The 19,834-nt window shown below is 29.1% G+C and overlaps 1 protein-coding gene across 1 annotated transcript; it reads right to left on the minus strand.

The window, feature by feature from the left end:
* Nucleotides 1-789: 789 nt before the first annotated feature.
* On the minus strand, nucleotides 790-13,946 carry LOC124929451. Its single transcript, XM_047469816.1, has 6 exons — nucleotides 13,781-13,946; nucleotides 3,014-3,212; nucleotides 2,065-2,199; nucleotides 1,783-2,022; nucleotides 1,151-1,582; nucleotides 790-1,081 (listed from the first exon to the last, which is right to left on the minus strand). Exons 1-6 carry the CDS (start codon nucleotides 13,944-13,946, stop codon nucleotides 790-792), a joined length of 1,464 nt encoding a protein of 487 aa, XP_047325772.1.
* Between the last annotated feature and the right edge of the window lie 5,888 nt (nucleotides 13,947-19,834).

Genomic DNA, 19,834 nt, shown 5'->3' on the forward strand with positions numbered 1-19,834 from the left:
GAGGCAACATTTATGATGAATTCTTTGAATTTGATGGGAGGAAGAGAAAGATTGAAGTTTGTGAAGAAGATGAAAAACATGAAAGGACTCCCAAATCGCCGGCCAAGAAGAGGAGACATATTAATCCCCGGCTCCCTGAAGTTAACGATGAAATAAGCCACTACAACTCTCAGCAAATCCCTTCTGCGATAACTCCTCAAACTGATGAAGACAATTCTACATCTTGTGCAACCAATCGAGTGTCTCAAGCTCATACCGATGCCAAACTTGATGAGTTGACAAAAGATGTAAATGAGATTAAAACTGTAATCAAGCTCATCAAGGAGAATCAATAACTTATAATCACATTATTGGGGGAAATAAAGGAACAAAAGAATAGTGGAGGAGAAGAAAAAGAAGAGGCAGGTACTGCTGCACTTGGTATTGAGAAGAGGACGAGGACGAAGAGGAAGAGGAAGAATAATGATGTTGCACTTGATACTGAGAAGAGGACGACGAAGAGGAAAAATGATGATGTTGCACTTGATAATGAGAAGAAGACCTGCACATATATAAAACTAATATCTGTACATACATGACAGATATTAAAAAACAAACACCTGCACATATATTAAACCAACACCTATATATATATATAACATAATTTTTCATGAAAATCCCACAAAAGAGAACGGCTACAAGTGCCAAAGTTTGTGCCAAAACATACAATTTAACCAAAAACTACAAATTAACCAAAAGAAATGATGTCTAGAGAATGTGACAAAGATGAAGATGGTGAAGGTTGGCCAACTATGACGGTTGTGATACTTGTTGTCTTACAGTAGATGGTGCAGGCATAACTGCTTTGCATGTTGCCCTATTATTTCCTCGACTGCCACATGAGTTACACCGTCTCTGTTCATTATAAGGCTCACCTTGTGATGGCCTACGCTTTGTTGTTGTCCGACCCTTCTTAACCTTGACGGGGGGTTTTAAATAAACTCGTTCCTTGATATTTTCTGAAATATCCCTAGAACCTTCATTGCAAACTGGATAAATTGTCTCCTCATATGCCACGCACCACGCCTGAGTTGTGAAAAACCTGAAAAATAATATTTAAGTTATATAAATTAAATCTTAGAATTAATTAAACATGCAATCATTCTCTAACCTTGAGTAGTATTCATAGGGAATAGTTTTCCGGGAACGGACAACAACAAGAGCATGTTTACAAGGAAGACCAGATATATTAAATACTCTACAAGTACAAGTTCGAGTTTGGAAGTCAACTTGAAAATCATGTTCACCGTCGTTCACATGAAACTCGTATCTGTTAAACGGATTAACGTTGTAAAATCTGGCTTTCTCGGCTTGTTCACGTAAGAACTTTTCATAGTATGAAGATAGACGTTCTGTGTGGTTGAAAGCTTTTTCTCTTTTATTATGAAACCATTCTTGTAGTGTTAATCGTAAATACTCAGCCAATGTCGATATGGGATATTTCCTAGCATCCCTACACTGACTATTAAAGCTCTCAGCGTAATTGCTTGTCATTTGATTGTATCGCGAACCGGGGAAAATGCATGACTCCATTTCTCCACTTCTATTTGTTCCACATATGCAACAATCCAAGGGTCCTTAGTCTTGATCTTGTCAAAATGGTGATGGAATTATGACACCGTGTATGCGCGTGAAGCCATATCAAACTCATCGTGGCAATTATCGGTTTTAAATTTTTCCATAATATTCATTTTGATGTGGTATGTGCATGCATCGTGATGTGCTTCTGGAAAAACAACGGACAATGCATTGGCAATACTTGGGTGTCTATCATATACGAAGACGAGATCCGGGACTACTCCAATTGTCACTCTTAGTTGTTGCATGAAATATGTCCAAGAGTTATTATTCTCCGAATAAATGACGCCAAAAGCAACGGAATATAGTTGTTCATTCGCATCCAATACAATCGCAACTAATAGTTGACCTCCAATCTTGTGTTTAAGAAAACTGACATCGACGCACAATACTGGACGACAATACCTGAAACCTCTGATTGAGCAGCCTAGGGACATGAACATTTACCTGAAGTGGCCATGCTCATCCGTCTGAATGTCAGTTATGGTACCTGGGTTATTCTTCGCCAACATGAACAGGTATGATGGCAATTTTCCATAGGATTCCTCCACTGTTCCTCGCACCGCCATTAAGGCCATTTCCCTGGACCTCAAAGCCTTATTATATGTCAGTTTAAACCCATAATTTGTCTGCATGTCTTCCATTATTTTCTTAGGCATGTGGTCATGGTGATGGTCCATGTACTTACGTTTGATGCACTCCGCAATTACCCATGCTGGTGCTTGTCTCACATTCTCTCGCCTCGTCAAAATTGAGCATGCGTGTTCATTTACTAATTTTCGAATCTCAAACATATGCTAGAATTTTCCTTTCACAGCACGCAATCTCCACTTGCAGTTCTCATTCACACATTTCACAAACCAAAGATCTTTTGTTGACTTTTCGACTTTGAATTCAAAATGATTAGCCATCGCATATCTATGCACCCTCAATTGAAGTTCTTTTTTGTTCTAAAAAAACGTACCCACTTTCAATCAGTTTTCAAAGGTTAATTGAGCATGTGTTTCAACCTGGATTGGTTCAAATGAATCAAGCAACTTAATATGACTGGATGTTTTCCTCATAGGGGAAGTGATAATGGCTGGTTGGGGTGCAAAAGGAGGGGTACTAGCAACCAATTCACTCGGACGTAAACATGGGACTTGTTGTTCTTCATCTTCTGCATGGTGTATGTCATTTTGACTTTGTAAGACATCTTGCTCAAATATAGGGAATTTAGGAACCTCCTCTCTTTAGATTTCATCAGTTGGGTATGAAGGTAGTGACTTCTCTACTAAAGAGACACATAGAGGAGTGCGAAGCTCGTGTGGTGAAGTCGAAATTTCTTTTACATAAACATCACATTTATATCATATCGAATATCAATAGGAGGAGTAGTTTTCAAACCAAAGTATACTTGACTTTGAACACTAAATCATATCTCAATTTGTCCACACCAATAGCATCATAGACAATGTCAGTTAATTCATCATATGTAGTATTTAGGGATAGAGGCACACCTACTAATGAACTTGAGTCAAAAAAACTAACACCATTATCATCTTTCCTCCACTCTCCATCATATAGGACAAAACAATTAACAAATAAATTGGGATCTGCAATTGATACAAATTTAAATGTTAGTGTAGTAAACAAAACCTAGGAAATCCATTAAACAACGTGGTGCGTGGGTCATGGGGCGTGGGATCTTGGGCGTGGGTGAGGCGTGGGCTTGGGCGTGGGTGGTGCGTGGGGCATGGGTGGTGCGTGGGACGTGGGTGGGGCGTGGGGGTGCGTGGAGCGTGGGCTTGGGCGTGGGTGGGGGCATGGAGCGTGGGCTTGGGCGTGGGTGAGGCGTGGATTGTGGGGGTGGGGAGTGGGGTTGGCGTGGAGCGTGGGGGTGGGGCGTGGATAGTGGGCTTGGGCGTGGGTGGTGTGTGGGGCGTGGACTTGGGCGTGGGGCGTGGATCGTGGATCGTGGGGCGTGGATCGTGGGACACAATTGTGTCGGTAGTCAGTAACATACCCATTTTGACACAACATTACAAACGTACCCATTTTGACACAGCATTTCAAACGGGAATGAAATGGGAATGAAAGAAATGAACATACCCATTTTGATGATGGTCGGTCGGCTCTACACGGTGATGCAGCTGGGTCTCCGGCGTTGCAGGTTGGTCTCGTCGCCGACGTTGGAGATGAGAGGCGGTGGCAATAATCCCGGTCCGGTGGCTGGCAGTTGGGGGAAGGGAAAGTGGTATGGTCGCGGGGGAAAGGAAAAGAGGAAGAGAAAGTGGGGATTGGGTTTGGGAAATGTGAAGGGGAACCGTGCCGTGAAATGAGAGGGAAAGGAAGGAAAAAAAGAAGGTTAGTAAGGGTAAAAATGTCCAAATTTAAAAAAAATGTTAAAAATAAAAACAGAAAGTTTTGAGGTTAGTTTTGGGAATGACCCCATTTGATCAAATTTTCCATTACAAATGGACCTAAGGACAGTTTGTTTTGGTTATTTTCCATTTCTTATATTTTAACTGGTTTTTATTTTTTAAATGTCTTAATTATTTTTTTTAAATACAAAAAATATATAAAATAAAAAAAAAAATCAATATTTTTATTTAAACAAAAATCCAATAAGAGCATGTTTGAGCAAATTTTCATCTTTCACATTATTATCTGTGTCTTTACAAATCTATATATATCTAATGACGCTTAATTTTGAAATGTTAGAGGTGTACATCTAGCTCTTTCCAAAATGATCTACATCATCATATATATATATATATATATATATATATTTTTTATGTGTTAGATATATATATTTCTCTCTTTTCATTTATCTTTATTAATTAATTTTTTTATTTCCTTTGCCATATATATATTTTCTCACTAATAATATAAAACATATATTTTTTCATCAACTAAGTTTCATAATTATCTATGTCCGTTACTCTTATATATATATATATATATATTAATATTTTTTATTAATTAAAGTTAGCATTAATATTAATTATAAAAAATTGTAAAAATAATAAGAGTTTCAGTTATTATATTATATTCATTATAAAATTATTTTATTTATATTATTTCAGTTTAGCATTAAATATTAAATATGAAAATATGTAAAAATAAAAAATTTTAGTTATTATATTATAATTAATGAAAATATGTAAAAATAAAAATTTCAGTTATCATATTATAATTAATGAAAATATGTAAAAATAAAAAATTTCAGTTATTATATTATAATTATTTATTAATTGAATTTAGCAATAAATATTGATTATATCAAATAACAATAAATATTGATTATATCAACGTATATAACTACAATTAAACCAATATATTACTCCATCCAAATATTTTATTCCTATAATTAATCTTAGATAAACAAGGTTCAACTAAAGAGAGAAGAGTGATATCTTCATATACAGAGCATTTTATTTCGTCGATCTCCTTTTGTCGTGTGCTATCTCTATTCATAATCTTCTCAATTTCTCTATCAATATCATGCTTTCAATAATTGAATTTGTATTATGTTATGTTTCAACAATCCGTTTTCACTGATTTGTATTTTTTTCCAGGAATTTGATCATTTCAGGCAGTTGCAAAAACATCATCGGTCTCCTTTTGTAGCTTATAACTCTACAATCATTCACAAAATTCAGGTAATTTCTCTTTCCTAATTTATTTATCTTACTTATTTTCTCTCTCATAAGATTATTTCCAACCCACCAGTAAACAACTCCATTATAGGTCACTTAACTGCATTTTAAGTTTTCCTACAAAATCTTTCTCCTCCAAACCCAAATCAAAAGGTTTTCAAAACTTTCATTTCAGTCATTTTAGTTTGTTTTTAATTAATTTATATAACTTATTTATATTTTAATTTGTTTACATGTTTTATTTATTTATATTTTAATTTATTTATATAATTTATTTATATGTTTAATTCATGATAATTTTAACAAGGTTTGTTTTGTTGTATTTTTTTTGTTTGTGAGATGTAATATGTGTTTATGTAATAATGTTTAATTTATTTTATGCAGTTACATAAATAATTGAATGAGAATTTTAAAAGAATTAATAAGTTGTTGTACAGTTATGGGTTCAATTTGTAATTTTAGATAAATATATAGATAATATTGAAAAAATTAAAATTTATTATAAAAATGAATATTATGAGAATATTTTTTTGAGTTTGAGTTTTTGGGTTGGAGATAAATTACTAAGATGTTTACTGCATTTTAAGTATGAGAATAAATATCTTTCATAATATATATATTTCTCTTTCTTAATCTAATTATTAAGTATTTTTTTCTACTCACTATATAAATTTTTATATTTTTTCACACTAATAATATAAAATATTTTTTTATTAATATTTTTTACATAAAGATATATAATAACAATATATATAATAATGTTTAATGGATGAATATGAAGGTTTATACACAAATTATTTTGATCTCAATTCATAATTTCTCTCTCTTAATTAACTCTATAAATTACTCTACTTTTTAAATTAATTATTTTTATATATTTAACTATCTTTCTTAATCTAATTATTAAGTATTTTTTTTCTTACTCTTACTATAAAATATTTATATTTTTTCACACTAATAATATAAAATAATTTTTATATTAAAATATATAATATTACATAATATATTTATTTATATATATATATAATAACAATATATAATAATGTTTAATAGATGAATACAAAGGTTTATACATAAATTCATTATGATTTCTATCTCAATTCATTATTTTATATTCAAGAATTTTTTTATTTCATAATTTATCTTTCTAATTAATTCTTAATATTACTCTTTTTTTTAATTAATTTTTTTTTTCACTTTCTACTTATCATAATATATAAAACTTTAAAATTATATATATATATATATATATATATATATATATATATATATATATATATATATATATATATATATATATATATATATATATATATAATGATGTTTAATTTTGAAATGTTGGAGGTGTACATCACGCTCTTTCCAAAATGATCTACATTATCATAGATATTTTTATGTGTTAGATATATATATTTCTCTCTCTTCATTTATCTTTATTAATTAATTTTTTTATTTACTTTGTCATATATATATATTTTCTCACTAATAATATAACATATATATTTTTTCATCAATTCTATTAAATAAGTTTCATAATTATCTATGTCCGTTACTCTTTTATATATATATATATTAATATTTTTTATTAATTAAATTTAGCATTAATATTAATTATAAAAAATTGTAAAAATAATAAGAGTTTCAGTTATTATATTATATTCATTATAAAATTATTTTATTTATATTAATTCAGTTTAGCATTAAATATTAAATATGAAAATATGTAAAAATAAAATATTTCAATTATTATATTATAATTAATGAAAATATGTAAAAATAAAAATTTCAGTTATCATATTATAATTAATAAAAATATGTAAAAATAAAAAATTTCAGTTATCATATTATAATTATTTATTAATTGAATTTAGCAATAAATATTGATTATATCAAATAACAATAAATATTGATTATATCAACGTATATAACTATAATTAAACCAATATATTACTCCATTCAAATATTTTATTCCTATAATTAATCATATACAGAGCATTTTATTTCGTCGATCTCATTTTGTCGTGTGTTATCTCTATTCATAATCTTCTCAATTTCTCTATCAATATCATGTTTTCAATAATTGAATTTGTATTATGTTATGTTTCAACAATCCGTTTTCACTGATTTGTATTTTTTTCCAGGAATTTGATCATTTCAGGCCGCTGTAAAAACATCATCGGTCTCCTTTTGTAGCTTCTAACTGTACAATCATTCACAAAATTCAGGTAATTTCTCCTTCCTAATTTATTTATCTTACTTATTTTCTCTCTCATAATATAAGATTATCTCCAACCCACCAGTAAACAACTCCATTATAGGTCACTCAACTACATTTTAAGTTTTCCTACAAAATCTTTCTCCTCCAAACCTAAATCAAAAGGTTTTCAAAACTTTCATTTCAGTCATTTTAGTTTATTTTTAATTAATTTATATAACTTATTTATATTTTAATTTATTTACATATTTTATTTATTTATATTTTAATTTATTTATATAATTTATTTATATGTTTAATTCATGATAATTTTAACAAGGTTTGTTTTGTTTTGTTGTATTTTATTTTTGTTTGTGAGATGTAATTTGTGTTTATGTAATAATTTTTAATTTATTTTATGCAGTTGTATAAATAATTTAATGAGAATTTTAAAAGAATTAATAAGTTGTTGTTATGGGTTCAATTTATAATTTTAGATAAATATATAGATAATATTGAAAAAATCAAAATTTATTATAAAAATGAATATTATGAGAATATTTTTTTGAGTTTGAGTTTTTGGGTTGAAGATAAATTACTAAGATGTTTACTGCATTTTAAATATGAGAATAAATATCTTTCATAATATATATATATATATTTCTCTTTCTTAATCTAATTATTAAGTATTTTTTTCTACTTACTATATAAACTTTTAATAATATAAAATATTTTTTTATTAATATTTTTTACATAAAGATATATAATATTATATATATATATATATATATATATATATATATATATATATATATATATATATATATATATATATATATATATATAATAATATATATAATAATGTTTAATAGATGAATATGGAGGTATACACAAAATTATTTTGATCTCAATTCATAATTTCTCTCTCTTAATTAACACTATAAATTACTTTATTTTTTAAATTAATTTTTTTTATATATTTAACTATCTTTCTTAATTTAATTATTAAGTATTTTTTTTCTTACTCTTATTATATAGATATTTATATTTTTTCACACTAATAATATAAAATAATTTTTATATTAAAATATATAATATTACCTAACATATTTATTTATATATATATAATAACAATATATAATAATGTTTAACAGATGAATACAAAGGTTTATGATTTCTATCTTAATTCATTATTTTATATTCAAAAATTTTTTTATTTCATAATTTATCTTTCTAATTAATTCTTAATATTACTCTTTTTTTAATTATTTTTTTTTTCACTTTCTACTTATCATAATATATAAAAATTTAAAATTATATATATATTAGTTAAGTTAAGACTATTTATTTTAAATAAGTGGTTATATATAAATAAATATTTTAAATAACAATATTAAATATTTCTCTCAACTAAAATCTATATATATATATATTAATTTCGTACCTAATTTTTTTTATCTCTAATCTTTATATATATATATATATATATATATATATATATTTTTGCTTAAGGGAATTTTTTTAATTTGGTTGTTTAAGAAATCATTTATTTGTGGACAATATTATTTTTTTATATCACAGTTTTTATTATTTGGTAATTTTCTGCATTTTTCTTAAATGTTATGGTGATCACTCTTCTAAAACGTGGTTTCATCTCTAAAATGACCGAGTGTGATGTAAACTTTTTAACAAAGTTCTATCTCTAAAATATTCTTATTTTTATCTTGACTCTTGTATATCTACACTATCTCACTTTATTAAAAATACAAAGGTCTAAAGAGTATTTGATTGAGCCAACTTATTTTTTCTTTAAATAATACTATTATTTTAGTTTGAATTGTTTTAAGAGAATTTTCTTAATTTGGTTGTTCAAGAAACTATTTATTTGGGACAATATTTTTTTTATATCACAGTTTTTATTATTTAGTAATTTTCTGCATTTTTTTTAATGTTATTAATACCGGTAATCACTCTATTACACTACTACAGTTGTTTCATCTCCACAATGACCGAGTGTGATTTAAACTTTCAAACAAAGTTCTATCTCTAAAATATTTTTTTTGTCCTGACTCTTGTATATCAATACTATCCCACTTTATAAAAAAATACAAAGGTCTCAAGAAAATTTGATTGAGCTAACTTATTTTTTTCTTTAAATAATACTATTTTTTTAGTTTGAATTTTTTTAAGAGAATTTTCTTAATTTGGTTGTTCAAGAAACTATTTATTTGTGGACAATATTTTTTTATTACAGATTTTTATTATTTGATAATTTTTCTGCATTTTTCTTGAATGTTATCAATACTGGTATTTACCCTACTACAGCGTAGTTTCATCTTCACAGTGACCGAGTGTGATCTATCTCTAAAATATATATTTTTTTTGTCTTGACTCTTGTATATCTACACCTTCTAACTTTATGAAAAATACAAAGGTCTCAACAATTCTTTTACTAAATTTATTAAAACTCATTGCAAAAAATTGATCCAGTCAACCTTAACAACTAAAAATAATTAATATACATATGATCTAAACATATTTTATATTATATAAACATATATCTTACTTTTAAGCTAATATTATTATTAGAATTAAGTTACTATTAGTAGTGATATATTTTTTATTGAATAAAATATATTAATACTCACTTAATTTTTTATTATAAATATAGAATTTGTATCATTTGGTTAATCTTCTTTTTTACAAGATAAGATTTTTTTTATAATTTAGTGAAGGAGTTTTATTAATCTAAATTTTTCATGACCTACTTTCAAATTTTTTGGACTAGGTTGGTCTTAGAAAAAAGAGATTTTTTGAAAATTGGTTATAAATACTTATTTAAATGTTGAACTATAATATCAAACTATATCAATGATAGGTAAAATGTGTTATATACTATTATATCATTCATCCCGTATGAGTTTATCTCCTCTATTTATCTTCGAGTAAATTACTTCGTTTCTTTTGTGTTGAAAAATTTTCTAACAAAAATTAACCTTCTATAAAAAAGGATTCTAATTTTTTAATTACATTTAGAAATATATAAAAATAAAAAATATATTTAATAAAATAGTTTAGAAGTCTAATAACAATCCTCTTTTTTCAAACATCATTCAAAAGATAAATTAATTTTTAAGCCAATATAATTTATTTATATTTATTCATTTTTTAAGTTAAAATCGAGTATTAACTATTGAATATGTTAGTTTTTTTTTTTTTATAAAATGAATTTTAATTTCGTTTTTTATGAAGTTCGTAAAATGAAGAGTAATGTTATCTTTATTTGATTATGAATTTGTTTTTATTATTGTATAACAATAATTCATAAAATAAAATATTTTTTAAAAAGCAATCAACAAAATTATATAAAAATTCAAAGGATTCGCATAGCACTTTGACACAAGAAATTAAAACAAAAAAAAGTAACTAAAAATTAGAGTCAATAATATCATCTTTAAAAATTAAGAACATCCAGTAAATCTACAAATGTCTATAAAATTAAATTAGAGTTGAGAGATTTAATTTAATATAAAAAAATAATAATATATACTTTATTTACCCTACATAAAAAAAGATTAATTATTTTTTTAGAGTGAGATTTATTTTTTTATGTTTTTGTTAATAGTATATTTTTATATGGGTATAATAATTTTGATAATTAAAATTACAAATTTAAAAAATATTTTTTATTTAAAAAATTTATATAATGTAAAAAAATGATATGAAATGATATAACCTTTATTATTTATATAATAATAATAATAATAATGTAATTTTAAATTTTATCTTTCTTCTTCAATCAAATTTTCTCAATTTTTATTTTAAGTTTAAATAACTTAAATAAAAATAAATTATTTTTAAAATTATAGTTATAAACTCATAATATTATTTATTTAATTATTAAATTTAAATGTTATTATCTCATATAAAATAATATTTAATATAGAAAAAATCAAAAAATTTATATGATTTAAAAAAAATGACATAAAATAATATAACTTTTATTTGATTATATCTAAATTAAGTTTAAATATTTTCAAACATTTATTATATAATAATAATAATTATAATAATAATGTAATTTTAAATTTGATGTACCAAATTTGTATTTTTTTTATTTTTATCAAAATTTCTTAAATATTATTTTAAGTTTAATTTATTTTTTTATTCACTTTTTGTTTTCTATCTTATAATTTAATTATATTTTTTGATTAATTATGTATATAAATATATGAATTATATTTTTTTTTTATTTTTCTTGAATTTGGAATTGAATAATAAATAGATAGATATTAAATCTAAAATAAATATCATATCATTAAAAGTTAATTAGAAAATTACATTAATTTTGAAATTTTTATAACTTTATTTTATTTTTCTAAAAATATTTAGATTAACCTTTTAAAAGAACTTATTTTTTTTTCAAATAGTTTGATAATGTAGTTTGTATTTTGTAATCAAAACTTATTAGTTAATTTTTATTGTTTTATTTTTTTTTTTTTATATAAAAAGTGCCTAAAGATCATATTTTTTATAACTTTGATATTTTTTATATTATAATCTTTGATTTAAGATATTTAAAAATATATTTTTATTTTTTTATAATAAAAACAATGCAAATATTTTCACATTTTATAGTTCGACAACTTATTCTAAGGATAAGAAGTAACTGTGAAGCTAAATTGTACCACCTAAAAGTTGAGTAATATAATATAATGGTGTTTTTTAAATTTTATATTAATTTTTTTTATTAATTCTAAAATTTGTTTGATAAATATATTTATTTATTATAATGTGTCAAATTATAATATTTTTAGATCAATAATAAAGTTTTTATATCTGAAATTGATCCTGATAATGAGGTGGACCGATTAAATATAAAAAAGCGGATAAGCAAGAGAGAAAAGGCCAGGAAAAGCTCGGATATATTCTTATGAATTACAGTAAGAACTGGACCAATCTATCTTGAAAGGCTCCCATGTCCCGCTAACCTTCTAAAATATAAGATCATAAAAACAGCTCATAGATAGTAAAAGTTGGGTCTCACATAACGGGAGCGACTCCGTGTGCTCTCCTTTAATTCTGTAATTGTTATTTGTTTATTTTATTTATAAGATTTTTTTTATTATATTGTTAAATTTTTTTGATTATTTATTAATGATTAATTTCAGTTAAATTTTTTGTTAAACATTTTTTATATCTATAATTTGTCATATTTAAAGGTATTATATTAGTCTTCTCTTAAAAGTTTAAAATAAGATATATTTATCTTTTAAAGTACTTAATATTATAAAAATGAGAAGAAATATTTAAAATATAATTTATTAGTATAAAAATATGTCATTTTTTTAAAACTCACTCAATTTTGTTAATAATATTCATGAATGGTGTGATTTATTTAATATTATAATTTTAACGTTATAATGTAATTAATTTACATTTATCTTTTATCTTATTCTAAATTGTAATCACTAGTAGAAAAAGGGGTATTAGTAAGGGCTAAAATCGTTACTGAAAGCATCGAACGCCGTTACTGAAACTTATTTGTAACGGCATATAAAACCGTTACCAATCGTTACTAAAAATTACGTTACAGAAACTTCACAGGTATTAGTAACGGCGTTCGAAAACCGTTACTGATAGTCATGGAATAACAGTAACGGTTCTAGCCGCCTAAAAACCGTCACAGAAACAACACGAGCATCTGTAACGGTTTTAGAAAACCGTTACAGATAGTAATGGAACAACAGTAACGGTTTTAGCCGGCTAAAAACTGTTACTGATAGACTGTAGTATCTGTAACGGTTTTCGAAAACCGTTACAGATGCTCGTGTTGTTTCTGTGACAGTTTTTTATTTGTTAAACCGTTACAGTTAGATTTATAGTAACGGTTTTTGAAATTATTTAACCGTTACTAAACCCTAATAGTTTTTTTTTACAAATTTTTACCTATTTAAAACCTCAATCATCAATAACCAAAAACCAAAAAGCACACAATCATCAATAACCAAAAACCCAAAACTACAATCATTAATTCAAAACAATAATCATCCACAAACTACAATCCATCCAAAAACTATAATCCATCCAAAAACTACAATCATATCACAAATTCACAAAAACCATTAATTAACGTATTTCAAATTACATTTCAACTAACTAGAATTGAAGTGGGAAAGCGACGATCAAGTGGAAGGGGATCATCTCTAAGTAGGAGGGGCATCATCTCGAGTGGGAGGGGCAGGTGGAAGTTGATCACGGGGAATCCTGGATAATAAGAAGTTCATCGTCGATCTCATCTCAAGCATCTCATCCCGCATTCTCTCACGCTCCCTTCGAGCTTCTTCACGTTCATCTTCACGCTGCATCAATAACTCTTCGCGCTCCATTTCACGCTGCCTTTGTGCTTCCTCACGCTCTATTTGACGCTCGATTAAGGCTTCTTCGCGCTCTCTCCGTGACTGAAGTTTCTCAGCTTCACGCTCCTCTCGCATCCTCTATATCTCCTCAAGTAAAAGTACGTTTTGCGTGTCACTGCGCTGTGTGATAGTACCACCACGAGCATCAGGTCTAAAAGATCTAGGTGTTACACCGGAGCCCAAACCCACAACTCACCCATATCCCTGAGACCCGAATGCGCACTCAGCCAACTGCAATTCATTTCTATTCGGGTCTTCTTTTATAGCAGTTCGCAAGACAGTCTACAAACACAAATTACATTTGATTACATACATACATAAAATAAATAAAAGAAATATAACTAATAAACACGACTTACAACTTTTTCTTGAATAATAGGGGGAACCTCCGGATTTGGATCTTGTAGAGTCGGTTTCTTTGTATGAGTGTGCAGAAATAATTCCGCAAAATTAGGCGACGTACCGGTAGTCTTCTCCTGTACAAATTTAATAATTAATAAAAACGTAATAACATTATAAACTTTGTTATTCAATGATAAAACGAACCATTTGCTTCTCCACTTGCGAAAATGAGATGCTGCCCGCGTGATTCTTGTACACAACATGCGACCTATTTTGCGCATTCACAGCACTTGTTTTCTGCAAATAAGAAAACATTTGTGTTTAATGAATGATTAATGTAAGAGCTATTTATAAAAACATTAATTTACCTTGAATTTCGGCGTGAGAAAGCGACGATCAAGTAGATAATTCCAATCACTAATTTCGATATCGGGAGGGGGATTTGCCCTAATCGCTTGCTCGTTACCTTCACGAGCTTTAATGTACATGGTGTTCCAATGACATCTCCATCTATCCCATAATTTGTTGGCTTGAAATAAACTTTGTCTTCGATAGTTGTTGATGTCATCCCCCACAGCCACGAAAGGATCCTAAATAGTGAACATTAAAATACGATTATAGATTGTGTTGAATACATAATGGACTTAATAATATAAAAAGTTACCGTGATAGCCATCCATATGTGATCTAGCTGTGTGGAGCTCAGGTCCGACCAACGCAAAGTCCTATGAGGTAGTGCATTGGAGTCTCGAATGACACTCCCAATATGCCTCGACCAAGCTGTCCTATTCTCGCACATTAGTTCACCATCAACAGGGTTAAATTGAAGAGTCATCTTTTGCCCCGCTTGCAATCTACCAACAACTTTATTCTTGTTCTTGCCCCGTCTTCTTCTCAAAATAGATCCTAAAATTAAACAAAAAACTATATAGGATCACAACAACTAACTTAAGCAAAAACACAAGTACCTCCATCTTGCTCCTTAGACGGGGGCTGTGTCTCATCATCATCATCATCATCACCGGGGATAGTGTTGGGTACACTATCAACATTCATGACATCATCAAGGTCCAAATCAATTTCCCCGATAGAGTTACACAATTGCACGGGATCTTCTGAATGCTCCTCGGTCCTTTGTACAAGGTTGTGTAGCGCGCTGCTTAAACTCTTACCTTGCATTCTTTTAGGTGCCATGATAGCTGCAAATATTGAATGTAATGTTTATAAGACAAATTTACAAGTAACCCTTCATAGAAAATAATTCAACCTTAATTAGAATAACGGGGATTTATTGGTGTCACAATTTTCCATTCAAGCCTTGATGCCATATCTGTAGAGTAAAAGACTTGTTGTGCTTGGCTTTCCATTATGAATGGTTCATTTAATTGAGTCTGTAGAATCTTGTTGATATTTATACTAACATAACCATACTTATCAACTTTAATGCCCCGATCTTTGTGATAAACATCAAACCATTTGCATTTGAAAAGAATCACTCGTCTTCCACAAAAGAATATCACTTCTATGATTTCATTGATCACTCCATAGTAGTTAATAGTCTCGGTCCTATTATTACCAACAACCAAAACCCCGCTATTTTGGGTAGTCAAGCTCTCGTCATGTTTTTCAGTGTTAAACTTGTACTCATTTATTTTGCACGAGTTATATTTCTTTGCATACAATGTAGGCCCACGTCCTAAAATCTTAAGATTCGTTGTCCTATCGGATTGATCGGTTAGTTGCTCCACCTATATATTCATTAGAAATTATTGTTAAACTAATTTTCATCTACTAAAAAAGAAAATTGTTGAGACGATTACTTACTCTTTCTTGGAAATATCTAACGTATTGTTTATCCAGAGCCTCATTGGAAATATTAGGAGGGCATGATTGAACGAAATCGCTGCGCAAATGACAGATTAAATTATTACTTAAATCATACCTCATAATGACATTAATGGACTTACTTATAACATTCTTCAGTTTCGCGACAATTTTTTAAAATGTACCAATGAGCACGCTCACGATCACCCGGTTCATATGTGTAGGATGTGCCATTAGATAAGTCTTCCATAGTGATGAAAATGGAGAATGTTGTACTTGTATTTATGGATTCATCATTTGACTCTTGATCGTCCAAATATCGGGCACACATGCTCATACTCTCATTCAAAAGGTAACTCTCGCTGATTGAACCTTCTGGAAAGTTCCTGTTCCTAAGGTATTTCTTGAGTGTGCTCATATATTGTTCAACTGGATACATCCATCGATACTGAATGGGCCCTCCAAGACAAGCTTCAAAAGCTAAATGAACTGGCAAATGCACCATTATATCAAAAAAAGAAGGTGGAAAGATCTTCTCCAATTTGCAAAGTGTCAAGACAATGTCGTCATGTAATGTTTCCAATTGCCCGCGTTGTAAACTTTTTTGGCAAAGCAACCGAAAGAACCTTGCTAAATTCACCACGACATCGTACACATCATCGGGAAGTAGGCCACGTGTAGCTAGTGGAAGGAGATATTGTAATAGAATGTGACAATCGTGACTCTTCAATCCTGATATTTTTTTCTCCTCCATGTTTACACACGCCCCAATATTTGAACAAAAACCGTCGGGCATTTTAATATCTTTCAAAAACTGACATAAACGTTTCTTATGTTCTGAGGACAATGCATAGGGGGCCGGCGGACACCGAAGAACACCATCAACTTCAACCGGATGTAAGGAATGTTTTATGTTCATTATGACCAAATCTTTCCTTGCTTTAATTCCATCCTTGGTCTTTTCTTTGAAATTCATTAAAGTTCCCAACAAACTATCACATATATTCTTCTCAATATGCATTACATCCAAATTATGTCTCAACATCAAAGATTTCCAGTAAGGCAATTGAAAGAATATACTGAATTTGTTCCAATTATCACCTCGGGATTCATGTATAACTTTCGTTTTCTTAGGCAGGTACTTTGTCAAACAAATTTCCTTTAGATCTCGCGCTTGCAATTGAATTTCGGAACCCGATAATAGTACAAGAGGATCTCTATGCTCCGTATGCCCGTCAAACGTATCGGTCTCTTTGCGCCATCGATGATTAGACGAGAGGAATCGTCGATGATTCATGTAACACTCCTTCTGGCAATTTGTTAACCTCAAAGAAGCGGTGTTCTGATTACAAGACGGACATGCCAATTTACCCTTTGTACTCCATCCAGACAAATTTGCATAAGCCGGGAAATCATTAATAGTCCACATAAGAGCTGCCCGTAAATTAAAATATTATTTTCTGCTTGCATCGTATGTCTTCACACCGGTATTCCACAATTCCGTCAACTCTTCAATAAGTGGCTCTAGAAATACGTCAATACAATCACCGAGACTTTTGGGTCCTGGAATGAGCATTGAAAGAAGAAAATTGTTTTTATCCATACATGTGGTAGGAGAGACGTTGTAAGGGATGAGAATAACGAGCCAAATGCAGTACGATGTTTTTCCGCTAGCAAAAGGTTGAAAACCATCACTAGCCAAACCAAGTCGCACATTTCGAGGTTCTGTTGAGAAATTTGGGTACAAGTTATCAAAGGTCTTCCATGTCATTGAATTAGCAGGATGCCTCAACACATCATCTTCGGGATTGTTATCTTTATGCCAAGTCATGTGTGGAGCAGTTTTGGAACACATGTATAATCTTTGCAACCTCGGTTTTAATGGAAAATAGCGCAGTGACTTGTTGGGTATATACTTACCATTCACCTTCGTTCGAATTGCACCATTAGATTTATTGACATTCCACCTAGAAAGCCCACAAACTTTACATTGCTGCAAATCCTTATCCTCTTTACGAAAAAGCATACAATCATTCTTACACGCGTCAATTGTTTCGTACAATAGGCCCATGTCTTTAATGAACTTCTTGCACTCATAATACGAATTCGGTAGTTGATTATGAATTGGCAGTATTTCCTCCTTCAATAAACTCAACAATAAATCAAATGACGTGTTTGTCTACTGACCTACATTCTTGATGTGAAGAAGTTTAAGAAGAGTTGAGGCTTTGGAAATGCGAGAACCTTCATACAAAGGTAGTTTCGAATCGTCCAACAATTTGTAAAACGTATTAGCATCATCAACGGGAGGCTCATTTTCACTCGGCCGTTCACTATCAATGTTGACATTAGGGTACAAATCAGCAATAATATCTTCCATTAGATGATCCTCAGCAATAACATCTTCCATTAGATGATCCTCACAAACTTCAACAGGTTCGTCTTCCATGATATTAGTCTCGTTATTTGGTGGTTCATTGATCGGTTCGTCTTCAATTTCATCATCTGATTCATCTTCCTCCACATTCTCAGTAACAACATTTACAAGTTGACGTCCAATTGATCTCTTTTCACCGTGAAAATACCAAAAACCATAATTTTGTCTTATTCCGTATACAATAAGATGGGATCTAACCACACTCTTATTCTCATATACTCGATTTGCACACCTTACACAAGGACATGCAATCGATGATCTACCCGTAGACCTTTCAGCAAATTCTATGAATTTGTCAACCCCCTCACTATATTTAGGATCGGTACGAAATATAGTCATCCATGTTTTGTCTGGAATTTCCATCTAACCTAACATACAAATTATTAATCCAACAACCTAACATCAATAATCAAACATACAAATCATTTATTAATCTACCAATCCAATAATCTAACATTCAAATAATTTACCTAACATACAAATTATCCACTAACCTAACATACAAATTATCCACTAACCTAACATACAAATTATCCACTAACCTAACATACAAATTATCCACTAACCTAACATACAAATTATCCACTAACCTAACATACAAATTATCCACTAACCTAACATACAAATTATCCACTAACCTAACATACAACATTGATGGTAAATAAGAACTAACCTGGATTTTGAAGTGTAAACTACTATACGCGGCAGCAAAGACAATGGCAATTTCAAACAGCAAGAATTGAAATTTATATGCAACCTAATTCAACAATTCAAACGCAAAGAAGTTATCAGAGAAATTGTCATTTCTGGTTGTCATTTTTGTTCTCTATTATGACTTATTTCTTCTGCACATGGGTTTCTCAAAATACAAGCAATTAATATAAGTGTACTTCCCCTCCATACATTAAACTAATCCTATTATAAACAAACAGTACGTAGTTAACGTCAACTCAATTTGTTTTTAATATTATTAAAGAAGGGAAGAGTGAAGTATAGGAGGGAAATAAGAAAACAAGACAGATAAGATGAGAATAACACTTAAGGACATGTTTGTTTACTTAGTTAATAAATTAACAAAGAACTGGAAAACATAATAATCTTAAATTAAAAGTCATTGGTGAAGAAGAAGAAATAAACAGAGTAATCACTGATTTCCTGTTGTTACCTAAATTTGTTCTAATCATCACCAATTGGAAACAGGGTAAGTACTTTTCTTCCATTGTCATAAACATAGATATTGCATGCCAAAATAAAAGTCATCCATCTATCTAAAACAATACACCAAAACTATAATTAAGATTGTTGCAGCGACATACCTTAATCGATAGAGTGCGGCGGCAAATGGGACGGACGATCAACT

This window comes from Impatiens glandulifera, chromosome 1, assembly GCF_907164915.1.
Source record: "Impatiens glandulifera chromosome 1, dImpGla2.1, whole genome shotgun sequence".
Classification (NCBI taxonomy): Eukaryota; Viridiplantae; Streptophyta; class Magnoliopsida; order Ericales; family Balsaminaceae; genus Impatiens; species Impatiens glandulifera.